This window comes from Quercus suber, unplaced genomic scaffold (genome assembly GCF_002906115.3).
Source record: "Quercus suber isolate HL8 unplaced genomic scaffold, Cork oak 2.0 scaffold_144, whole genome shotgun sequence".
NCBI lineage: Eukaryota > Viridiplantae > Streptophyta > Magnoliopsida > Fagales > Fagaceae > Quercus > Quercus suber.
The window spans coordinates 508211-528610 of NW_027069605.1; the positions used below are offsets into that span (position 1 = coordinate 508211).

The window sequence follows — 20400 nt, forward strand, 5'->3', positions numbered from 1 at the left end:
ACTTATTGTTTCTATTTTATAACTAGCCTTTTTTGACAAAAAGAAGAAGAAGAAGTAGTTAAATAATAATAAGAAAAAGAAAAAGAAAAATGGAAAGTCATAATCATGTAGAAGAAGAAATAGTTGACAAATGAATAATTAAGAAAAAATCTTTTAGACAAAAAAATTAGAGGCCCACAAACAGAATTGACCACCTGAATCGGATAAGACCCAATTTGCAGTTTGCTAAAACAGTGACATGGCGACACTATAAGCTGTTACTTTCGCTCATTGTACCCAAACAACCGGAGAAAGCCAAGCAAGCTCAACATATTAAAAGAAAAAAAAAAAAAACCCTTCCCACTCCGACCTCCTCCACCTATCTCACACCCACAAACATGAAAATCAAAAACAAAAACAGGTGATTGATTACTTTAGGGCTGTTGAAATCCCCCGCCAAAATTTCCCTCACTCGCACACATACACACACACACACACACACACACACACAGTCACTGTACTAAAAAGTCAAAATGGGTGCCGTTGTGGACGATAACAATCAAGCCACCCCAATTGCTGCTCCAAAGTCAGCTTCCCCCTCAGCCTCCGCCTCTCCTCCAAACCCTAACATCAACAACAACAACAACAACAACAAAAACGGCACGTCGTCGTCGTCGTCGTCGAGCTCGAAGGACCACATTCTCTCCGTGGCCTCCAAGATCGCCTCCCAACCCCTCCAGTTCTCTGACCCCAACGTCTGGGCTGTCCTCACCGCTATTTCCACCAATGCCCGTAAACGCCACCAGGTCTCTCTCTCTCTCTCTCTAACCCTATTCATTCCAATTTCATTTTTAATTGCGTTAATTACTTCAATTCAATAAGTAAAATATTTTGCAAAAATCACAGAGCATAAACATGCTATTGACTGCGGATGAGCATTGCATCGGTCGTTTAGTAGAAGATACGCGTTTCCAGATCGAGTCCAATGCGGTTAGTGCCAATCATTGCAAGATTTATAGAAGGAAGCTCGCCTTAGCCTCTGCCACTGCCGATGATTCCGACTATTCGGTCTTCCTCAAAGATACAAGGTTTATTTTTGCGTTATTTTAACGCTTAATATGTGTGTTTTGACTGACTAATTAAGTGTTTTTTTTGTGTTTTGGTTGCAGCACAAATGGGACATATCTCAATTGGGAGAAGCTGAGAAAGAATAGTGCCGAAGCCAAAGTTGGTCACGGAGACATTATCTCATTTGCTGCTCCTCCTCAGCACGGTAATATTCTTATATGTGATTAGTGTTATTGATGTGGTAATTGTATTCTACTTAAACTGAAAGGGTAGTAGGCAGTGTACAAAGTTCGCGAGGTTTGGGAGAGGGGGTTTCTTGGTTTATATGCAACCTTACATAAACCTGCGAGACATACTTGCTGTGGCAACGTGATCTAATTTAAATTATCTTTGTAAACTATAGGATTGTTCTCTGATTCCTGATTCCGTAGGTTGCTTGGACAAAGTAAATTTCAGGATTTTGTTAGTACTAGAATTTGTATTCTTATGGTTTGCAAGCGATTGTGTTTGACAATCTAGAGAGCTATTGACCATTTTGTCTTTTTGAATTTATTACAGAACTTGCATTTGCATTCGTGTATCGAGAAGTTCTGGCATCCACACCCGTGACAGATGGTGCAGCTGCAAAAAGAAAAGCAGGTATATTATTGGTGAGCAGGGGCAGAACTAGAATTTTAAGAGTGAGGGGGCCAAAGTAATAACAAAAATAAAAATTATCCAATTTAAGAATACTAAGGGGGGGGGTGCATGGCCCCCACAACACATTGAGTAGTTCCGCCCCTGTTGATGAGGATGAGCTATGGTATTTTAATGGTCTTTTCTTGAACGTTTGCTCCTCAGGTTCAGAGTGCTAATTACAATTGGTTATATTGGGTTATAAACTTGGATGCTGCATATATGCAGTAATTTCTTGATTGTTGTGACATTAGAAATTATTTAAAGATAACCTAGTTTTCATGATCATGGAACTACACAGACCATCTAGTGCTATAAGTCTACATCAGGCATTCGCCCAGGTCATGATATGAGTTCCACAGACATTTTAATGCATTTGAAATTCATTCCTAGATCAAATGGAACTTGTTAGACCATATAGATAGATTAGATGCTGATGGCAAAGATAGACTTCTGCATAATGAGACATTTGAAGAACGGTTTCAAAAGCATGGCATTGGAAAGGCCAAGTTGGAGATTATGGCCTCAATGCTTATCCACTAAAGAGAAGAGAGAAGGAACTAGGCAAATGCATAAGTGACATGAATCCAAATACGATTCCTTGATAAGTGAGAATGATAAATTTTAGAGGTGATGAGTGGCTTTTATTAATAAATAATAAGTATTGGATTGTTGTTGCATTGCTGTTGTAGATACTCCCTTAATACTATTTTTATTTTATTTTAAAAAAAGTTGTAGATGCTTCATTAACATCACTGTATCAAGATGACTAAGTTCCAGTTCCAGTATCCGTAGGTTGAATGGTCAGAAATGACCATGGCTTAGGTGGAAAATTTGTAAGTTTGGTGCTATTGTATGCTCATTTTCCCATTAGATCAAGCAAGTCTTCTGTATGCTGTTGCCTGTTTGTGTTTACTTTGAGTTGATGGCTTGAAATTTGGACATTGTAGAGAATTTGATATATTGAATGATACTTACAGGATTTGTTCGTCTATTTCTTTTTGTTTCTGTGCAGAGGATTTTGTTTCTGAAAACAAGAGATTTAAAGGTATTGGCATTGGTGCTCCTGAGGGTCCAATCTCTCTTGATGATTTTCGAAGCCTCCAGCGTTCAAACAAGGTATCTTTATTTGGGTTGCTGTTGTGATTGACTATGGAAATAGCTTCAGTTATGGAGTTAGATAAAAAGTCTTTGTTACATAATTTATTCACATCAAATATTCCATTGAGCAGGAACTGAGGAAGCAGTTGGAAAATCAGGGCCTTACAATTGATACATTGCGCAATGATAATCGTGCTTCTGTTCAGCATCATGAAAATGTAAGTGGTGCTGGTGGATTGAGACTCTCTCTCTTATGTGTGTGCTAGGATGTGTTCAGTTGTCACAAGTGAGTGAGTGCATGGGCTTGTGCTCATGCTAATTTCTTCCAGTAAAAGCTTGTGTTTTTTTCTTACGGCATGAATCATAGGAGATGATTGTTTATCAAATAATCCTTAGTTTAGGCCAAGAGCCTTGAGCTCAATTGACACCTCTTGACATTTCCAATGGAGATGTTCGGGATTCAAATTCCTCCTCCCCTAACTGTGGAATTAACCCTCTCCCCCCCAACCCCCACCCCCCCCCAAAAAAAAAAGAAAAAGAAAAAGTAATTGAAATTAATTAGTGGAAATGTCTGCCAACCTTGACCTCTTTTTTTCCCATGTCTAACTTGACTCTAAAAATACTCAGCACATAATGTCATTTGATTATGAAGGAAATGAAAGAACTCAAGGATTCTGTTACAAAATCATACGTGGATCAACTCAATGGATTGAATCAATTGTTGGAGGTCAAACAGATAGAGCTGGATTCAGTCAATAAAATATCTTCTGAACAAAAACATTCTATAGAAGACCTTAACCGAAGGCTTAGTGCTTCAATACAGTCATATACAGAAGCAAATGCAATAATGGAGAGGTAAGACACATTTTGTGGTCACTTTTTTGCTATTATAAGCTCTTCCTTTAAATATTGAGTTCCTTTAAATTAGATATGATGTTTCCATGGTAACATTATAAAGCTACTTTCCCTAGCTAAAGTAATCTAACCAAATAGAAGTGAAGTCCAAAGGTACGAAGCTAACTAACTCACTCCACTCTTTTAGCCTTCCCAGGCCTAAAAGACAGGTCTTAAGGTTTTTAAAGTCCCCTCAATTCTCTCTCTCTCTTCCCCCCACCCCCCAAAAAAAAATGTATCAATTGCCAATAAGTTCTTGGTCAAACGGTGATTCCTCCTGTTGTAAGGCTAAGGTAGAAGGTGGGGGTTGGGTATTAACTTACTAACTTAACAATCAAACAATAAAATATGTATATTTTATTGTTTGATTTCTCACTATAAAAAAGGCACCTAATTTATGAAGTTACTTGAGCTTGTTTCGACTCTTTGAAGAATGGTGTTTTCACCATAGTTTTCATAACTAGACTGGCCCGGCTGGTTCAACCACAAACTAGAGGTCGGGCCGGTTTTTTAAACTGGTTCAGATGAATATGTTGTTTTGGAATTCTTTTTTTTAAGTTGCAGATGTGGGGACTCGAACCCAGCACTCGCATGCTCTAAATGTTTTCTGACACGCTAACCATTAAGGCAAATTAGCTAGTTGTGTCTTTCTTTCACAAATTATTATATTTATTTTATGTAATTGAATTTTTTTTTTAAATTTGTCACGGTTTGACCTTAGTTGAACCTTAGTCCAACCTCAAAAACCTTGAACCTCTCCCTTTTTCAGTTCTTTGAATGGTCCGAGTTTCAAAACCATGGTTTTGACCATTCTCTTTGGTTAAAAGTAAAATGGTCGGAAAATTCTAAGGAAAAAACATCTGAATAGCCTGATTACTTGCTTGTAGTCAAAAGGCATCTGTAGCTGAGCTCAAGACACAATTAATTGAAGAGCGTGACCAGAGAAGAGGAGAACGAGAAAAGGCTACAGCAGACTTAAAAGCAGCAGTGCAGAGAGCACAGTCAGAGGCGCAAGAGGAATTAAAACGATTGTCTGATGCAGGCCTAAGACGAGAAAGAGAGCAGCAAGAAGTAATTAATAAACTTCAGGTCTGAATGCTTTTTAGTAGTAATTAAGAAGCTGGATGTTCCATATGTATATTTTGTTTTAAAAGAATAGCAGAATTATATATCCACATTTGTGTTCTCAGGAATCAGAGAGAGACAGGTGTTTGCTAGTGGAAACGTTGAGGTCCAAACTGGTATAGTTGTAGTCTTTTTTAGTTGATGCACTTTTTTTTTTATTGGTAATTACAACACACCGTTGGGTCTTGTATCCATGAACTCACACTTGAACTTGCTTTTACAAGGTAAGGAGATGCCATTTGAGCTAGAGCTTATTGTCATTAATGCACATTTCATGTAGTTTTTTTCAACCTTTAGAGGTTTATTTCTTTGTTGCATTGACTGCTGCAGGAAGACACTAGGCAAAAGTTGGTTATCTCTGACAATAACGTTCGCCAGTTGGAAACCAAAGTTTGTGAAGAGCAGCTAGCCTCTGCAAATGGAAGAAAAGTAAAATTTTTTGTTAAAATTAAATACTATATTTTTTTGGGTTATTTTCATCTAAAAAAGATGTTGAAGCTAATGCTCTTTGTGCTTGTTTGGATGTTGAAGCAGAGAGTGGAATCACTTGAACATGAAATGAAAAGATTGAGGAAAGAGCTAGAGATTGAAAAGGTAGAAACGGAAGCTTCTTTTTGTTTATTAAAATATTCTATTGGTTCAATATGAATCCTTGTTACCCGTATTGTCATATATACAGCTCTTTGACCCTCAATGTAAGGGTGTATCTTTGATTTTTTCACTGTCCCATCCTAAATCCTTGCACATGAAATATCCATGTTTTTTAATTATGTCATCGACTAAGATGACGTGTTAATATTGATGACATGAATTTTGTTGGCTGTGGATTACATATAAGGGGAGAGTTGATTTCTCAAAACCCTACGTTATCAAAAAAAAGGAGAGTTAACTTCTCAAATATGAAGTGCTTCAATCTTTCTATGAAAAATAAAATGGCATGTGTGTGTATAGATGCTGGATTTTTAAGGCTCTTGCAGTTTACTTTCTTTCTTTCTAATCCACTCCAGTGAGATGTTTGAATATTAGATTTGAAGGATTTAGCATTGTGTTGAATTCTTCAAATATGATTTTGGTTGCAAGCTGAGCATAAGTTTCTTTTTAGGCATCTTAGTGAAACTATTCTAATTTTATGCTGAGTCTTTTCTTGCTGTTGGTAGCAGTCAGCTCGAGAAGAAGCATGGGCTAAGGTTTCTGCCCTTGAACTAGAGATAAATGCCACACTGCGGGATCTTGATTTTGAGAGACAAAGGTTAAAAGGTGCCAGAGAGCGGATAATGCTTCGGTAAGAGATCTGAAGCTGTAGATACTCTGTGATTATCAGCTATTGGAAAGCATTTTGTTCTGCATGACACAAGTTTTATTAAATCTTGCTGATAATATGAAATTTTCCCCATAAGTTATGTGGTATTTCTCAAGCTTGTACATCTAATTTCCATAAACTAATTTGTTAAATATCTTATTTCATTATTGCTTTCATTCCTTCATTTTTCTTTCCCCTGGTTGAATTGGCCAGCGTGGTGAAAGGAATAGTCTTGAATCTTACCTTCCTACAATACCATTGCCTAATGATGAAGGGCCATTGCATGGATTTTATGAACTGATTCTGACAGACATTGTTGGTGTCGTTAACTTGCTCTAAATCAAAACAAGTGCCAATATTTCTTAGCACCTTTAAATTAGAACATTTGTGGCAGTTCCTTTGTGTAATAGAGAAACCAAAAGACGTCTGATTTGGGGTATACAGTTTAAATTTCAATCTGATTTGTTTTTGGAGCAGTGGAAAATTGGAAACATCTCAAGATGAAATATTGATTTGCAAAGGCCTTGGAGAATTTTAAAATTTATTACAAGTTCTAACCAAAACTTTAGCCTGTAATATATCCATATGAACTTGTTCTTTACTGCTCTGGCATTCATCTTGTGTTTGGCTCACCCTTTGACAATATTTGCTTGTCTCTGAAGCCTATTTTGGTATAGCTTGAGATATATATTGGTAGATAGGCACTGGTTTTTGTTAATTCCTTTGTCAAAAGAGATGCAAAATGTTGCTTTTTAATTCAAAGTAACATTGTGAGAGACATGGAGGAAGCTGGTAACTTTGAATGTATTGATCCAGCTGGTATATGAGGAGGCTTTTTTTTTTTTTTAAATGATTTTGTGTTAGAATTTAATACTCCTATTTATATCAAATCTGGATCTGTGAGTCTCAGCAAGTTCCTGGCTCAGAACTTGCTTCTAGTCTACCTAAATTCTGGTCGTGTGCTTTCTGTGCATGCTGGATATCAACTAATATCCTTGGGTTATGTATCTGTGACTTAAGTTAGAAATAGAATATTAATAAAAGGGAAAACATCTCTTCAGCGTTATTTATGGGCTTTGTAATTCTTTAGGCTACTTCATGCTTATTTTCACTAAGTAGTCTCTATCCAAAAAAAAAATTTATGGGCTTTGTACCATATGATATCCAAGGACCTCAACAGCTGACATTTTCATCTTTAATAAGAGAGAGAGAGAGAGAGGGGGGGGGGGGGGAGAGGGAGGGAGGTATATTTAAGTTTAGAAAGATAATATCAATAATGTCTGCATGGACTTCTTAAACTCTAGTATGATCCTTGTTGCTATTCATTGCAAACAACATCATTTGTTTTATTTTAAGCTTGAGTTGTGTGCTGGTACTTGACTTAAAAATGTATGTGAATTATATAATCCTGTGCTGGTCAGTATCTCACTTTAAATTGTCATACTGCTTCGTTGTCTTCTTTGCCAGTTGTTCTTTCTTTTCTTTTTCCAATGTGAAGCTAATGTTTGGTAAGAATGAAATTACTTGTTTACTGTCTTTTTTGGGCTTACGTTGAATTTCCCATAGTAATAATTGTCTCTGTGCATGCGTGTGTGTTTTTTGGATCTACAACTTCCTAATGTTCTGCCGTGTCTGTTATTTTCTGATTCCAATTTTGGATCATTTTGTACTTATGTCACAGATTAAGCATGTATATTGCTACTGCCAGCTTTTTGTTTGATATAAATACATGGATAATGATAGATAAATAGAGAGAGAGTTTCTCAATCTACAATTGCATAAATTTAACATTTTGGAGCTAGGTAGCCTTTATACATTTTCATCTAGGGATGGTTTTTTTTTTTTTTTTTCCAAATTTCGTCTTTCAATATGCTTGAATTTGCAGTAGCCTAAATAGTGGTGATTTGATTGGTTTTGGACATATGGTCCATGCAGGGAAACACAACTTCGAGCATTTTATTCCACTACTGAGGAAATTTCAGCACTGTTTGCTAAGCAGCAGGAACAACTGAAGGCAATGCAGAAGACTTTGGAAGATGAGGAGAATTATGAGAACACGTCAATTGACATCGATCTCAATGTACAGTACGGGGTCATTAATGAAACCTTAGGCAGACAGAAAGATGCGACGGGTTACTGTGGTAACAGCACTGCTAAAGCTGGCCCAGCTGATTCAGCACAGGGTATTGACAGAAATCAAGTTGAAATTTCTAGCGATGAAGCCAGCGTTACTGAGAAGCATGACTGTGATTTCAGAAGCCAAGAAGAATGTCAAAATACCCAAGAGGCAGATTTTACTAGTGCAGACCATGGCATCAAGGCCGCCTTTGGTTCTGAAATTGATGGAGTTGGCACAGCACCTGTTTTGGAGGGAGATGCCATAGGCACTGAGCGAGTTCTTGAAACTGAAAGCCCAGGATTTGATGGTGAACGAAATATTGATTTGAATAAGTCCAGTACTTTAGCTGAGGATACAATGCAGATTGATGATGAAAGCCATGTGCAAGAAACTGATGAGCATGGTCAAACACTTTGTCCAGAAGCTAGGCATGACTCTCAATCAAATAATCCCCGTGAAAATTTAAAATCTATGGAAGATACAGAAGCTGGAGGCACAATTAGAACAACAGACCTTTTAGCTTCTGAAGTTGCAGGTAGCTGGGCTTGTAGCACAGCTCCTTCTGTCCATGGAGAGAATGAATCTCCAAGAAGTAGAGACAATGATGAAGAAGGTGATGTAGCTATACATGATTCCAACGTGCAGGTGGCTGAGAGTCAAAGTACCCCCTCTCCTGTGGCTATGGCCACCAGAAGGATTGAATATTCAAGAAGCAGAGACAATGATGAGGAAGGTGCTATGGCTCTACACGATTCCAATGTTCCGGTGGCTGAGAGTCAAATTACCCCCTCTTCTGAGGCCGTTGCCAAAAGACGGAATCATGAACGTCAAGCACTTGGTGAAATGATTGGAATTGTTGCTCCTGACTTAAAGGAGCAGTTCGATGGTGCTATAGATGATGATTGTGATCAAGGGAGAGAAAAGCGGGGTTCTACTTCCGACTCAGATACTGAGAGTTGCACTGACAATGACGATGATAATGGAGTTGATGATAAAGGTGGATCAGTGTCAGATACTGAGGGTAGTGATCAAGCTGATATTGATCACAAACTGGATGATGCAATAGATGAGGATGATGAAGCTACCAAGACGATTCTCTTGGATAGCTTTTTTGAGAGGTGCACATGTTTTCTTCATTTTTCTTTTCTGATGTAAATACCAATGATCTAAGTTATAACCCTCTTATTTATCTTTCCCCTTTCTGTTAGAAATTTGCTTTTATGTATTTAAGTCCCTAATTATAATGTACATGCTGTATATGGCTTTTCCTGCCTTTTCTTTGAATGACATTCTGTTAGCAACTTTTGATTCTGTACAATGCAAAGCAGCAAATGAAGATGTGTGTGATTGTGATGGAAAAGGATCCTCTTCTTATCAAGTTTAATGCAAATGGAGACGGTTCATTTCAAGGTGAAGATTTACCTTCTCATAAATCTAATAGTGTATATGAATGGTATTCGTACCACATTACTTGAAATTTTATTTCTCCAAATAAGGAAAGATAACCAACCAAGGAGTAGAAAGCATAGGGTCATATGGACAGTGAAAGAACTTCTGGTAACTAAAAATTGCAGGAACGTAAGAATGCTTCATTAATTTCTCCCATTTCACATTATATATATTTTTTTAAACTTGTCTCCGTTTTATGATTTTGAATGATTTTCTTTGCTCAGTCAAAAGGGAGTTACAGTTGGGAATTAGTCCTCGTCCCCTGCTACAATTTGCGTTAATGATTCAATGCATTATCTGTAACCATTGGTAAGGGCAAAGTAACTCTCAAGGAACAGAAGAGATTTCAAGGGACGAGGTGAAAGGCAAAGTAACTCTCAAGGAACAGAAGAGATAAGAGAGAAGTGGTTGAAGCCTCTTTTAATGATGATGCATAATCTATAGTTTTTGTCTCCATTATTTGCACAGTCCCTTCTAAATTTTTGAATCCCCTCGTGGTATCTGTTTGTCCATAAGATTTTCCCTTTTATTCTGAAGAAGTTAACAAATATGGAGACATGTAAGACAATTCCATTTTTCTGCTTACAACGATGAAAGTCAAATCTTGAATGGCTTTTTTTTTTTTCCTTAAAATTAGAAAAATTGCATTTAAACTTTACATTTTAAGGGTGTAATAAATCTTGTAGTTCTGAAAGTGACAACTTAAATTTTAGGATTTGTTTGAGAGTTCATAAGAGAATGAAATTGAATGATTATAAAATAATAGAATGGAATGAAATGTATTTAAGTAAAGGAAATGAATTGAATGAAATTAAGTAACCTTATTTAGATGTTTTAAAACAAAGGAATAGAAATAAATTGAAGTAGCTTTGTTTGGAAGTAACATAGAGGGAAATGAATTATTTTGTAACAATATTACTATTAGACCCATATTTTAAAATAAATGGCTAAATATATATGGGTATTTTGGGAGTTTTAGTAAAAAATTCATTAAATTTAATTTTATTCCCTCCAATTTCTCCCGAGTTGGGAAGGAATAAAAATATGAGATTTTGAGGGAATAAAAAGGAATGAGTATTTTCCCCTTATCCATTTCATTCTCTCTCATTTAAACTCTCAAATAAGATAATGAATTTTTCATTGTCTAAATTAAAACTCTCTAATAAGGGAATGAAAGAATATTATAAAATTATTTTTTGGGCTAATTATAATTGTAAGGACTTAGTTTAGTCTCTTGCCTAAGGGAGGGATGGGTTTAAACCCAAAGAGTCGAATACAATGAATTTGTAGAGAGTGAGTTGGAAAATTGGGCTTTAATAAGTTGGACAACAAGTAAAGTGGATCCAGGTAACAAGAAAATAAAGATAGACTGGCTTAATTTAAAGAAAATCGTTCTCAACACAATCCGAGCGGTTTTCATATATATCTCTCAAGTTTGATTACAAATTCAGTTCTTGATTGTTACAGTATTTCTCTCTTAATTTCTTAATCTCCTTCCCTTAAGGTCTTCTTTTTATTTTATACTATCCTACTCCTTCATTTCTACCCTCCACGTGTAGACTAGATTGCTGGTCTTAATCCTTTTCCCATTAGCACTTTCTTGAAGTCTTTCTTGAAGTCTTTGGAGAGTAGCTATAAGACTGAAAGATACTGTTCAAGTATCACTTCTTCATTAATGCGGCCAGAGAGTTAGTTGCAGAGCATTTAATGCAGTGATAGTAGCTTTTCCTTTAGATATTTCATGGTCTCCCTCTGTCCTGTTCCTTCTTGATACTTATCATCATTAGTGGAATCGTCTGGAACGTTGCTCTTGATGTCAAACTACACCTTCTAACCTTGACTTTACCCAGTCGAGGAAGCATTCCTCATCGAACCGCCTTCTTGGATGATCATGATCATACTTCACTTCTTTACTTACCAACACAAATTCTTAGGAAGGTGTTTACCCGTTTTCGAATTGGGCCCCTAGCTTAATATATACATAGATGTGTACTACTGGACCTATCACCCCTACAACAACTTACCTACTTGTAGTTTAGCCAAAATTTAAGTTGTCTACCTGTGATTTGAAGTACTTTATCCACTTGAGGTTAGCTCAGTTAGGACTCTGTAACCTACTTCTGTTAAAAATTGGGCTAAATAAGTAATTTTGCTCCCATTTTATGTCTCTCTCTTCCAAAACACAAAAAACATAAAAGAACAAAGGAAAACAAGATTGAAAAGTGAGGGTTTAGTGAAAATTAAAAACAAGAGCTACCTTCTGAATTCTATAAGACCTGAATGGAATTGTACCCACTCGTTTAGAAAAAACTGTACAATGCATTTTGCAAAAATCTATATTCTGTACTATTGAGTCTATGACTAAAACAAAAAGAAAAGAAAAGGAAAAGAAAGTGAGAAAAAAAGAGGTGCCTCAAATCATTGAACACCACATTATGGAACAAAACAAAAACTCCGAAATCGAAACACATATGGGTAAAGTAGAGATTGAAAGGCAGCTTTCTTCAAGAGCTTCATGTGGACTGTAGGGTATCAATTCTATCCCAACACATTTTAATTTAGGAATGTGGTTACAAATTTAGGTGCCGAGATTTGGGCCTTCCAAACGAGCATAATGTGTTTGGATATTTATAGGCTCCATTATTATACTATGGTATCTATGCATTTAAAGTCCACTAAAGAAGCAAAGGGAAATATTAAAAATGAGACTAATGTCTGTTTTTAATTTTTACTAAATCATCACTCTTTGATCTTGTTTTACTTTATTCTTTTATGTTTTGGGAGGAGAGGGACATAAAATGAGAGCAAAATTACATATATAGCCCATTTTTAACAGAAGTGGGTTATGAAATCCTAACTAAGTTAACCTCAGGTAGGTAAAGTGTCAAATTTCAAATTACAGGTAAACAACTTAAATTTCGACCAAATCACATGTGGGTAAGTTGCAATTAGCCCTTATTTTTTCATTGATTTTTATTCTATTCATTTCCCTCCTTAAGATTTATTTCTCAAAAATAAAATGTTTCAAATTAAAGCAGAAAAGTCAAAGGCGGAATCAAAGATCCATAAAAGGCCAAGGCTCATTCAAAGAGCCCAATTAAAGCCAAAGGCCCAAATCAAATGTCCAAATAACTTAACTTATAATCTGAATAGCCACCAAAAAAAAAAATCACAATATAGAAGTGTTTGTGCCCAATCTCATCTTGCAACGTTCTCACGGACCTCAAAATGGATAGCAACAGTACCCACTTGGGCTTTTTCCCATCTTGGACATGCTTACTTGAGAGGATCCGATCCATTCGAGCCATCAACTAGGTATGAGAAGAAAGCAAAAAGTGTCTTAATTTTTGCACAGCCCATATCAAGCAACACAAGTCTTCTCTAATGATGAATACTTCTCATATCAAGCAACACAAGTCTTCTCTAATGATGAATATTTCTCTCAGAAGTAGTTGTTTAGCTATTTTAAAATAAATAAAAATTTTAAAACTAAAATTTCAATATGCTATAGAATTATTATATTCAAAAATTATTTTTTTTATATTCAAAGTCGTATCACATTTAATATAAAATTAATAAAACTTTCAATTATTACAATGTGGGGTAAATACTTGTACCAAATAGACACAAATTTTTGCACGCTGATGCAAATGCTCTTAGGGGCTATTAAATTATCAATGCTATTAAAAAAAGCATAGCCATTGTTGGGTTCATCAATGAGTTGAAAAAAGAACGTGAGAAGCGTGGGGGAATGGATTTGGAAATTGACAAAGACAATAAAATTATCAAAGAGATTAGGAGCTATTTGGTAGCAAATTTCAAGTATTGTTATTCAAAATAATATGAAAACTGTGATTTAAAGGGTGTTGTGAAAACGTGTTTAAAAATTAAAGTATTCATAATGTAAAAAATGAATTTGGTACCATGTTTCAAATAACATATTTAAAATGTGAAAATATGTGGGTGTTGCAACTTGGCTACAGGTGCTTAGATTTATTTCCTTAAAAGATTGATATTACATTTTATTTTGAACATAAAACAAGAAAATTACATTTTAATTTCAAGGTACAATCTAAGAAATTGTACCAAGATTTGCACTTAGTTCTCTTTGTGGGAATATTGGGCAGTGTCACTGAGCCATAAGACTATTAGCTTGAGACATGTAATTAATGTTTATGCATAGTTGTTGGTAATTTGTAGGCATGTTTATTATGATACACCAGATGTTTTGATCCTTAGCGATGGATCGTAGTATGCAGTGCATGTTACTGCTGTGATGTCCATGAAGATGTCCCTAAAGACTCAGAAAGATGCTTTTGTGACTTCCCTATCAAACTTTACCTCCTATAATTGTGATGTTAAAATAAAATATTATATTTTTAATTTCCTCCAATTCTCCATTTCTAATTGTGTTGTTCCAAAAAATTTACGAAACATTTAAAAAAAAAAAATTAAAGAAACCTAAATTTTGTCAATTTTTTGTCCCAAAAAAAAAAAAAAAACTATATATATATATATATAAAATGTTTGCTTGTAGATTTTTTTTTAAATGCTAATATATGCCAAGAATCTTGTATCTCAACTATTAATAAAAAAAGCTAGTATATATTCTTTAAGAAAGAGCTTAAAAGCATTAATATGTAAGAATCATATTTCCATATCCATGGCCAACTAAATAGTAATTATTCATGTATAATGATGTGAACCTCAATCGACACGCTTTGAGATCCAACAAATAATATTGGAATATTTGCCCAAGAAAGTAAAAATTCAGATTTGGATAAAACCCCCAACCTAACGCTTATAAATGAAATGCAAACTAGAGGTATAAGTAATAGATCTCGATCCAATGATTATAACTGAATCACGAACCAAATGTATAAATTTTGAACACCACAAGGAAGAATCCCTGATAAGTTTATAGTTCTTGAAAAACCAAAAGAAAAAGCCAAGCCTCATGTTTTTCTGATTTTTATTCAATAATCACTCCATTACAATGAGTGCATGCTATTTATATGACATGACTGAAAATACGAAATTATAATAAAAAAAATGTACTAAATCATAAAAGCCTAAATTAAAATTGATTTAGTCCGAAATTAGAAGCTCCAAAATAGGAAAATAGTTAAAAAAACGTTCTAAATAATAGATACCTAAAATTAAGGTGGATTTGGTTTAAAATTAGCAACTCTAAAATAGGAAAATATCTATTAATTGGTATAGAGCTGAAAAATCAATCAGCCATTAATTCACACCATAAATCACGCCCAATTATGCCAAATCTGCCCCAAAAACTTAGATTAAATTTATTACATCTTCATCTTCCTTTGGGCCAAGCTTGGAATGTCTTGTGTGGAATCAGCACAAATCTCTTAAATCAGCCTATTAAGTGCTTCTTTGATCTTCTTGGATCTTACTCTTGTAATAGGCCCAACTGGAACGAGTAATGGATCCTTTAATGCTTGTTGATTCTCATCATATAACATGCTATAATAATACTTCATACATAATATATGTCATATTGATATTACAGATGATAGTTATAGTTAGCAAAATGATCATTGAGCATAATTTGAATGACATTAACTTACCCTCTTTTGCCCCCATCATTCCTTAAAAGTTAATATGGCTTTTGAGTGAAACTTGTGGTGTACCCTTGTGTTAAAATCTTATTTCCCTTAAAAATTTAAATAAAAAAATAACCTTATTCTCTCTCTTTTGTGTGTGTTTGTTTCTTCAAAAAATACCTCTTTTTTTTCTTTTTTCTTTTTTAAAGTCTGTTGGGTTGTTTTTGGGCCAACCTTATATAAAAAATTAACATCTAGTCAGCATAATTCTCGTGCAATTTGGATCATTTGAGATAAGGTGGAATCATACCCTCTTACGATCTATTATAACTATGGTGCATTGACTATGAAATATAAAGATAAGAATTAGAAAGAGAGAACAAATAAAAGCAAGTTGACATCAGTTATAATCCACCCATCACAGGTTCTATTCGACTAAAACACTCCAACATTATACAAGTTTTTATCAAATCACATTTGGTTTTATTTAAATAAACTTGCATTAATTAACTTTATGTTTGGTCTTTTCTACATATTCTTTGACTTGATATTTCATTTGTTGTTCTCTACTTGTGTTACATTTTCTGTTATTGATTTGATGAGTTGAATACTATAATATAAATTCAACAATATCAGTATCAGATAAGTCTTCTCAGCATGTCACTTTATACTTGAAGTCTTAGTGTAATTAATGTGCTCTGTTGATTTCTTGTGCTCCCCCCCTATAAGTGTTCAGTATTTTTGACATGTTTCCATTGATCTCTTCTGTTTCTTTTTTCTTTTTCTTTTTTTAGTGGAGGATGTGTTTCTAAATCTCAAATCCACTTTCCTATCTTTCTTCAAGCTCATTGATGGCCACAACACCCAAACATGCACCAACCACAACTGAAGGCTCAAAAAGGACCAAATTGTTTATTCCAGTTAAATTTTTTAGGATATTATTACTAAGAGAATTTCAATAGAATAGTGGAAAGAAATTCCTAGTGTAACACTGAATGGAATCAAAAGTCAAATGCCTATTGATAAGAGCAAGTTTTATGTCTAAAGTTCTATACAACATTGCCTCAAAAGTCAGAACCAGGCACTTTGTCAAACCAAGTGGATTGGAAATTGTTTGGCCTATTAAGTATTGAGTACTTTGACATAGAGGTTATCTCATATCTATCTTAACTCTTAAGATAGAAGGAAAATATTTTTCAAGAAGCTAGCAATAATAAGTCGGATAAGTTTCAAAATATATGTTATTTTTAATTACTCATTTGGATAACTTTCTAATTTGAAAGGTTCCTCGCATAATTACATTCGGCTCTAGTGACTTTTGATTTGTTAATTCTCATTCACAAACATAGGTTCACGGCACCTTACTTGTAAAAGGGGGAAAAAAAAAGTTCCCACTATATATGACTTACTTTCTAGTATGAGTTACTTTTGTGAATATTAATGCAATTTAATAACTTTTATTGGATTTAAAAAAAAAAAAAAAACAAATTTACAGTTAGATAGATTACATTGTCTCCTCATACCATCTACTCTTGAAAAATATTAAAATAATATGCGATTAAGAATTATATTATCTATAATATATATATATATATATATTTGGTATTTTAAAATTATGCATAAAATATGAGTTTATGGATAATATAATAAATAATATTTGATTTACACAAAATTTGACATCTGTCTCAACATTAAAGGAAATTTTACTAATAAAATAAAAAGTTATTGAATTGTGTAATATTAATAAAAACATCACATGCTCTTATCTTTTTGTGGGAAAATTATAGAATATTTCGGGTGAACAATGCTCCATGTCTCTCTCATTTTACATGAAATTTTTTTTTTTTTTTTTGAGAAACCGGCCTGGAAGGAGTAATATTTATATAATATTTTTACAATTACTCCATTTTGTAAAGAACAGGACGAGTTATATACTTATATCACTTAAATTAGTGCCCAAAAAAAAAAAAAAAAAAGAAGCAATAGAAGCCGAAGGCTGTAGCCAACTTCTACACTACTCGCGAAACCTAGAGTCAAGCTCCACTAACAGTTTCTGGAATCCCCAGCAAAGAATCTTGAATCCACAAGATAAAGAAAAATTCTGAAATTTATGAATTTATCAAACTAGTGTGAAGGCCAAGAGATCTTACAAGTGATCTCTAGACTTAGCTAAATAAGGAGGAAAATAACAAATAATCATTAACCAAAAGGATAAACAGAGAAATAACAAGATCATGAAAACCAAGCAAATCCTACCTAATCTAATCTAATTAATAAAATGGCAAAACCCCTTTATTTCATTCTCCGAAGCACAAATTTTCCAAAGGCAAGAAAGTGACTTATATGAAAGAGAATATATTTTTAGGGGGTGTTTGTCAAATCATAAAACTGGTCTAAATTTAATACAAGCTGAACTATAATAATAATAATACAAGCTAAATTTAAAATAATTCCAAACCATTTTTCAATTGATTTTATTTATGGGTCCTATTATCAAATGCCCTAAGGGCAATCATTAAGGAAGAAATTTTAATACAATTGATCTACTTTTCCTAGACAATTGAGCCTTTTTTCAGTAAAATAGTCCAACTTTTTGTAAACTTTTGATAGTTTCCAATTTAGTTGGGATGCATTTTACTCTCCTTAATAATTGTCCTAAGAACATTTGTTTTAAATATGTAAAAAATACTAAATCTAAGTTCTTTCATTCTTTGCACCAAAATTTTTACTAAATTGAAAATAATTATAATTGGTTATATATATTTTGTTATGACATAGAACCTTGTCAAGGGAGGACCCTTAAATGGATTCTTTGACATACCAAACACCATATTGAAGTCATATATCCAATCTTTGGTTCCCTTCATAAGTCTTAATTTACATCGATCCCACTTCAAAGTAGCAACAAGAAGGATATGTTCTCAAAATTATGCAAATGGAATATCATACAAACCATGATTCTGATCCAAATGGCCAAGAGGAAAATCATATATTTCTATTGCGTAGTAGGATAGCCTTCTCTTAGTACATTTTTTTGGCCCGATCGTCGTTTACCACAACGTACATTCATATAAGCTATGATTGTATACGTAAAAGTCTCATGATGATTATAGAAGAAAAAAATGAAAACGAGGGTGAATATCAATCTGAAGCGCAATCGATTGCAGGAGGGGACAATTAAGTGGCACAGAGAGAGAGAGCATGGATTTCTATTTTGAATTTGGAGGAAGAATCGATGGTGATGGTGATGTGGACCACATGGTTGACGGTGGGTGGTGCATGAATAGACATAATTCATAATGCATGTGAAACTACTAACATCCTATGTTCCTCTCTTATTCACTAGCTTTCAATTTTTGTGTAGGGTTTTTTTCTTTCTTTCTTCTTCTTCTTCTTCTTATCTTCTTTTGTTATTTATTTTTATTCATTTTAATGTTTAACTCAATTTTTTTTTTAACCCTCTTGGGTCCCACGGTAGCTTTAGAACTTAAAAAAACCAACATCCAAATCACTCCTTAACAATGTCGAACAAAACTCACTAGGGGACTTTTTAAAGGGTTTTCGATATTTTAGTATATCCTAAACGATGATGTTACTTATTAGGCCTAAGAAAGATGATTTGGACTATTGTTATGCAAATTAATTCTTTTTATTTGCAACCTCCGGCTTCAAAGTAACAAAAATCCTCTCTTTTTAAAGGTGTTCCATTTTATATTCCACAAACTTTAGAATGTCCTATGCTTATTTTTCTTTCATTCTTTTAAACTTTGGTTGTCTTAGAAGGGATTAAAAAAGAAAAGAAAAATGTATGATTAGTGAAGATAAAGTGAGCACCACACGCTGAGACAAAATTTTTATTCACTTTCAAAGTGCAATGCCCAATGCTTACATGCATTATCAAGAAGTTCACAAATACCAAGAATCCGCTTGTTCTTCAATATTATAACTATATTTGTATGGGTTTAGTGATAACTTAGCAATAATAACATAATCCAACCTCTCTCTCTCCCTAAAAAAAAAAAATATATTTTTTTTTAATCAATGTATTCTCAAGAAAAATTTATAACTAGTTATGTCTAGTCAATTCATTCCCAGAAAATGAATTCATCAATTAATATTGGATTTTCATCATAATTTTGAAAAGTAGAGAACTTTTCTCTTCTGACATTCACAAATTTTAAGGATTTCGACAGCCACCATACCTAGATCGACCATCATCTCCTTCACAATATTTTTGTTGGATGGACGACCATACTGATATTGCCATAATTACCACAGGATTAATCACCACCACTAACAATCACTGCTACCAATGCGACCAAAGTTTTTCTACATTTCCTTCCCTGCCATCACCACCTCTTGAAGATGTAATCAGGACACCATTGCTAAAACCTACCATTATTTATTTATTTATTTTTAATTGTTACAATAAGTGGGAGATTCCAACCATAATTCTCCTCATAAAAGAGACTACAGGGTAGACAATACCACCAAATTACACAAGATTCTTGCCAACCCACCACTTCTTTATTCATTAATATCCTAATATTGTAAAAAGGCCATTACTATCTATATAAAACACGATTTACCAGAGAGAGAGAAAAAAAAAAGAAAAAAAAAAAAGACTTTCATAAACTGGTCTCTCTCGAATTCATTTTCTTACCAAAATCTTTTCGTGAAAGTGATTCTTTACTCCCACAATAAAATCCAAAGTCCAAACACAATCTCCCCTATTCTATTGTTCTAATTAACGGTTTAGGGTTTAACCCTTTTGTTATGGTGAGTGGAAATTAGATATTTGCAAATTAATGCACACCCAAATGCACCATATGTACCAAAGCACTGGGCATTAGGTACTAGGCAACCCCAAGCACAGGTGCATTATTTAAGCGATAAGTTACCGTTTTCACAATTACTTTTATGACTCGATATTATTAGCACATAATAAAAATGATGTCCATGTTACATCCAAATTAAAGCAATGTCACCCTAATCACTACAAACTATAACCATATATCAATTTCTATGAAAAAAAGTTGTCCCTTATAAGTTGTGTTTGGCATTGGGTGAAAAATGAAGCTTTTTTTACTATTTAGCTTATTTTTTCTGTTATTCAGTTTATT

The 20400-nt window shown here is 34.0% G+C and overlaps 1 protein-coding gene across 2 annotated transcripts; it reads left to right on the forward strand.

Moving 5' to 3' along the window:
- The first annotated feature begins 278 nt into the window (after window positions 1-278).
- LOC112008867 (uncharacterized) lies at window positions 279-9572 on the forward strand. 2 transcript variants are annotated; one of them, XM_024041227.2, is made up of 13 exons: window positions 279-785; window positions 886-1067; window positions 1149-1252; window positions 1606-1686; window positions 2738-2841; window positions 2955-3041; window positions 3476-3678; window positions 4605-4806; window positions 4908-4958; window positions 5173-5271; window positions 5377-5436; window positions 6000-6124; window positions 8078-9572. In XM_024041227.2, the coding sequence occupies exons 1-13, from the start codon at window positions 513-515 to the stop codon at window positions 9414-9416; spliced, it is 2910 nt and encodes a 969-aa protein (XP_023896995.2). In that variant the 5' UTR covers window positions 279-512; the 3' UTR covers window positions 9417-9572. The 2 variants fall into 2 exon arrangements, with proteins under 2 accessions (XP_023896995.2, XP_023896996.2); XM_024041228.2 differs by having other exon boundaries at window positions 280-785; window positions 6003-6124.
- Window positions 9573-20400: the final 10828 nt, after the last annotated feature.